The 5,965-nt window shown below is 35.4% G+C and overlaps 1 protein-coding gene across 1 annotated transcript; it reads right to left on the bottom strand.

The window, feature by feature from the left end:
• Positions 1 to 3,295: 3,295 nt before the first annotated feature.
• Positions 3,296 to 3,628, bottom strand: LOC121745947 (germin-like protein subfamily 1 member 11). Its single transcript, XM_042139891.1, has one exon. The coding sequence runs from the start codon at positions 3,626 to 3,628 to the stop codon at positions 3,296 to 3,298; it is 333 nt and encodes a 110-aa protein (XP_041995825.1).
• Between the last annotated feature and the right edge of the window lie 2,337 nt (positions 3,629 to 5,965).

Raw genomic sequence — 5,965 nt, 5'->3', positions numbered from 1 at the left:
TGAAACCCTTTTTTAAACCACTGAACCCAATATACATTGCCTCAAACACTGCACCTACATCCACATGCAGTTCAAACCTGCCCTCTTTGTCAGATCTACCCAACTCCAAAGTATAGCTCCTTAACTTTGCATAATGCTCTTCCACAGTGCCCACCAACAAATCAATGGACTTCCTCTTAGCATGATACAACCTCCACTTTGTTGCATCAAAAGCATACCTTTGCATCAGGTCTCTACCCAAATCTTTGCAACTCATTGATCGATTAAGCCTAAAGACATATAAATACTTCCTAGCAATCCAAGTAGATGTGACAAGCTTATTTCTCATAGCTCTTGGACAAGTGTGAACATCATCCAATTTCTTTATTACCACAACACCATTTTTTAGAAACCAAACTACCTGAACAGAACCATCCATTTTCCACTGCATTATCTGTGATGACATCTCTAGCTTGAAAACCATCACCAAAGCCCATGCCCACGGATAATTTCATTAGCTTCTGATCACACCTGGGATCATACATTACCTTAGCATGTCTGTCCCTAGTTCTTCTAGCTTCATCTTCATAATCAGTTGAGTCCGAGTATATGGCATCTTCTTCAGAGTTTTCATAGTCTGATACATAGTCACTCTTCTTAACTCCATCAACCAACCCATGAAACATGTTATCAGTTATAACAAACACTTCTTTTTGTTTCAGTTTCATCATGCCTTGTGTGTATTCTTCATCTTCAGAAACTAACTCCTCAGTATCCATGTCATCATCTGTTTCCTCCTCTTCACAAGATGGTATATAACTCTCATCTTCATCACTGTCATCAAATCCCTCCCAAGCTCCAACACCTATACTAGCTCAGAAGCTCTAGAACCTACTACCTCTTAAGCTCCAGCACCTACTACCTCACAAGCTCCAACACCTAGTCCCTCACCTGCCCCTTCTAACACACATTCTGTCCCAATCTTACTCACAGATGCACTTTTCTCGTTCATGCTCACAGATGTACTCCTAGAGCCCCTCTCAGTCATGCTCACAATTGTACTTCTCTCATTCTTGTTCCCGGATGCACTTCCAGAACCTATTTCAGTCATGCTCCTAGATGCACTTCTAGAGCTTCTCTCATCCTGCCTCCCAGATGCACTTGTACAATCAACAACTAACTCTTCTCTAGATTGGAACAAACTCTTCTGTTCCCTTTTTTTTTACATTCTTATTAACTATCTTCTCAATACTATCTTCAACAGCTTTATTCTTCCCATTTTTCACAGTTGTTCTTTCTCTTTGTGATAGACTGTATGTTACTCTTCACCACAGACTCAACCTTAGACTTCTTCACAGAGTGAATAATATTCTGCTTCTTACCTTGACCACCCAAACTCTCTACCATACTAGTACCCATAGATTTGTCCTGCTCACTCTTTTGCCCATCAACAACATACACTTTGCACATCTGAGTTCTGACTTTTTTAAAATGAGATATCATTTGCATCACCTCAGCATCACCTTTTATGTCTATTTGATCTACTGAACATGGCTTCTGAAAGGTAGGCCTCTTCCACCTCTGAAACCCTAACTTGTTCAATTTTTCCGCTAAATCAAAATAACCAAACCTATCAGGATCAAAATAACCACCTACTGCTGCAAGTGATCCACCTTCATATCTCTCAAACTTCCCATCGGGAACAAACTGACCCCCATGATGAAAAAATGCCAAATGGCTTCCTGATAGATTCAAAAATAAATCTTAATCAAATTTAATGCAAACGATGCAATTGGGGACAAAATATGACTAACTAAAACCAACACAACTTTACTCCAAAAAGATGAAACAACAACAAATGAGGGAAACATAGGTAATGATATATTCAAATTAATCAACAAAGAAGGTTGTTTGTCACACTTACTGGTTGACTGACATCGCGCAACGAGTCGCTTCAGGAGAGGAAACCCTAGCCTAGCAGCTCATCGAAAACTAGAGAGGAAACCCTAGCATCTCGTCGTGGTCGCCGTCGCCGTACTCGTAGTTGAACTGGTGGGCTAGAGCGTCGTGTTGATGGGAGTGTCGATTTGGGAGGAGTTTTGGAGTGTCGATTTAGGGTTCCAATTTGAGGGGATAATTTGGGAGTGTTAGATTTTGGGGGAGTGTTGATTTTGGTGTGAAAAACGATTAAGTGTGGAATTTGTGGAATTTTAATCGCCTCACCAACTCATCGCCCACTAAGCAATTTTAACGCCCAATAAGCAGCCACATCAGATAAAATATGCCACGTACGTGACCTAATTGCCGGAGAACCCGACATGGGAAAACGGCAATGCCCGATTAAGTTCATGACATTACATGATACTTTCTAAGTTCATGGGAAAAACCGAAAAATGGCGAAAGTTAATGACTTTAGAAGCAGTTACCCCTTTTTAAAAAGAAATTGTTGGACGAAATGAGCTTGCACTTCTTCTCCAATGCTTTTAAAAAAATTGGGCCAGTACTCTATTATCATTAAATTTGAAGCAATATTGGCGGGCAAGATTTTGCTTTAAATTTCTTTTGTCAAAATGAAAAGTTAATTAAATTAACGTCTTATTTCCTTTTTACAACGAAAAATAAAAATAAATAAATTTAATATTTTGTTTCAATTTTTATATGATAGATTAAACTTTGATCAAATTTCTGGATTTGAAAAAATTAGCTAAATATTTGCTTCTTATACCACCACGTTAAATATCGACCAAAACTTTTGGTAATGATCTAATCTGTACTATGAATTATATGTATATTCCAGCTGCTTGAAGTTTGTTTGTCCTTTGCCTATGAATAAATGTTCAGCACAAACCTTTAAAATTTTTTATGAAAATGATACTCCATCCGTTCTCTTATGGCTGAGTCATTTTTCCATTTTTGGTCCATCCGTTCTCTTATGGCTGAGTCATTTTTCCATTTTTGGAAGTTCCCTCATAGTTGAATTATTTCCATATAAAGTAATATTTTTTTCTTTCTTACTTTATTCTCTATTACTTTATTGTCTCCACTTTATCCACTTTTTACTTTATTCTTTCTACTTTTTTCCCTCTCTTACTTTTTTATCTGTTTATTTAACACTCAACATCCATTTCTTAATCTCTATGCTGAAAAGTTTTGGCTCAACTAAGAGGAAACGGATGGAGTACTGATAAAGGAATATCGTTTTATTCCAATGAGAATTATTATTTATTGAAGATTAAAGACTGTTTATCACCATACATGGTAAAGTAAGATACAAAGATTAAATATACCACATTTTAGTCTGCAAATCTTTGACAGTTTATTCGTACAGCTCAAATGCTCCGGCTAGATAAGTGCTGTTGATGGCAGGCTTGGCCGCGAAAACAGAGTCGGGGGATGTAAGTAAATCCTGGATTCTGGCACATTTCCCCGTGCCTACATTTCGCACGGTGTGACCGAGGCCAAAAGGAATCATGATGGCATCACCTTTGTTAAGAACTTTGCTGTAATATTTGTAGTCTGGGTACGAGTTTACGAATCCGACCTCCATTGTACCTTCCAAGACATAGATGATCTCAGAGGCCCTAGGGTGCCTGTGCGGCGGCAAGTACCCATCCGGTGCAAACTCCGCTCGTATAAATGTCTGGCCCATAGCGTTAAACCCTGGTATTGTAGCTGCAGATGCAAAGACGGGGGCAACGCCATACGAATTAAAGTGTCCGGGCCGATCCACACCGCTCATGGAGAAGTCATTGGCGGTAACATATTTAGGGTCCTTGCATTTTCCTGCTGAATATTAACGTGATATTTAATACTCACTCCGTCCATAAAAAATAGATAAGTTTTACCATTTTGGACCGTCCACCAAAATTAGACTACTTTCTATATATATAAAGTTTTAAACATTTAAATACTATTAATAATTCGAATTATTACTAAATGTAAATCAAGAATGTTTTTATTGTTTTGAGTATTGAAAGCATAGCAGCCTCTTTTTATAGAGGTGCTTCAATAATACTTATTGGAAAGTTGTTCTTTTGCCAAAATGTGAAAAAGAAATGGTGAAATATTAAATTATCCTCCAAAATTAAGTATGTCTAAAAATTCACCGATTTACCCTCCATCCCAACTAAGTTGATACAAAACTTTTGGACACGGAAGTTAAGAAGTTGTGTAAAAAAAGTACGCTCTTCGTTCCAACTAAGTTGAGTCGTATTCCTTTTTTGGTATGTCCCAACTAAATTGTGTCATTTCCACTTTTGACAAAAAACAAAACATCTAATCAATCTTACTTTATTCCATCACCTACTTTACTCTCTCTTTATCTTTCATACCTTATTCATCTCTCCTACTTTTTAACACAATTTCTTAATTTACGTGCCCAAAATTTTTGATTCAACTTAGTTAAGATGAAAGGAGTATAAGAGATGAATAAAATATGAAAGATAAAGAGAGAGTAAAGTAGGTGATGAAATAAAACAAGAGTGATTGGATATTTTATTTTTTGTCAATAAAGAAAATGACTCATCTTGTTAGGACATCCAAAAAAGAATACGACTCAACTTAATTGGGACTGAGGGAATACTTCTTATAAACTCATGTTGTAATATTAGTAAGCGGTTACTAGGGAAAATATATTTTTTTTGTGTATGTTCTTTATTAAATTTCCTTTTTTTGTTGTTATTTGATAATTTCCTTATTTGGGTAAATTTTTTTATGAAATCTTAGCTGTAGCTTAAGCCCAGCTACTTTCAAGTTAAGGCGCCTAATTTCATTCAGTTGAGAATTAGAGATACAATTATGGGTGCGGTGCATTAGGGTGACATCTCGCTTAAAGTGACAACGTGATAATAAGTAACTTGCAATCTGCAATACATATGCAAGCAATATGTGTGATACATAGATAAGTAATTCGGCATATGGTTCCACCCATATGAGATACGAAATCAGAGCACTATGGTAACACAATAGTTAAAATGACAATCTACGCAAGCAATCTGCGATACATAGGCAAGCATTCTGCGATACATAAGCAAGCAACTCAGCATATGATTTCAAGCAATATGCGATATGAAATCAAACATAATCAAGCAATCTACGATACATATGCAAGCAAGTCTGCCACGTGGTAGGCTAAGATTGAATCTGCTCCTAAATTTAACGGCTGTCCTAGATAGTACAGTGTCATCTTAAATGGTGTTGCCATTTTAATACAAACCTAAAATAGAGAGATAGTAATCATTAGGGACGGACTCATATATAAAATTGGTAGGGTTAAAGTCCTTAATAAATTTATATTTTATAAATTTTTATAATTTATCCAAATTTAAGGTACATTTTTATGTAAAAGCCCTTATAAATAATCTAAAACACTCAAAAATATACTTTAAAATAAAATTTGGAAATCACAACCCTTATCGTTATTTATTTATGCGTCCGCCCTTATAACCATATATACCTCGTAAAGGCAAATAAGGGTATTATTCACAACTTCGTCACTAAAATTGATAATTTTCTTAACTATTTACATCCCAACACTTTTTTTCTCCTCCATTATTGAAAAACAATACATACAAACCTACTATTCATTCTCTTAACTAATTATGTGTGACATCCCTAACCCGAAACATGCATTACGTTGCATATTATCATATTATATTGTCACTGCATATTATGTTATTGTTAATATTATAGATATATTAAGTGGGTATCATCGGAAGAGGATACCTTATTATGATATATCGTATTTTATAAGTTGATATATTAATAATTGTGTAGTAAATTAAAAGATAAGAATAGTAGAGATTAAATTCTTATACATGCAGCTGTACACATCTTTTCCCAGTGCAATAAATAGGATACGTATGTGGAATTAAAAGCATCAAGTTATGTTTTTTTTATTAGCTAATATATATATGGTAGCTTAAATATATTAAATATATAGATAAATACGAGTGCATGAAAATATGTATATGTACACGTGTTGCTT

Source organism: Salvia splendens, chromosome 8 (genome assembly GCF_004379255.2).
Source record: "Salvia splendens isolate huo1 chromosome 8, SspV2, whole genome shotgun sequence".
NCBI lineage: Eukaryota > Viridiplantae > Streptophyta > Magnoliopsida > Lamiales > Lamiaceae > Salvia > Salvia splendens.
The sequence above is the reverse complement of the archived record's forward strand: the minus strand, read 5'-3'. Positions and strand labels throughout refer to the sequence as shown.

Coding starts and splice junctions, on each gene's coding strand:
- LOC121745947 (XM_042139891.1), bottom strand. CDS start 3,628: ATGGGCCAGACATTTATACGAGCGGAGTTTGCACCGGATGGGTACTTG.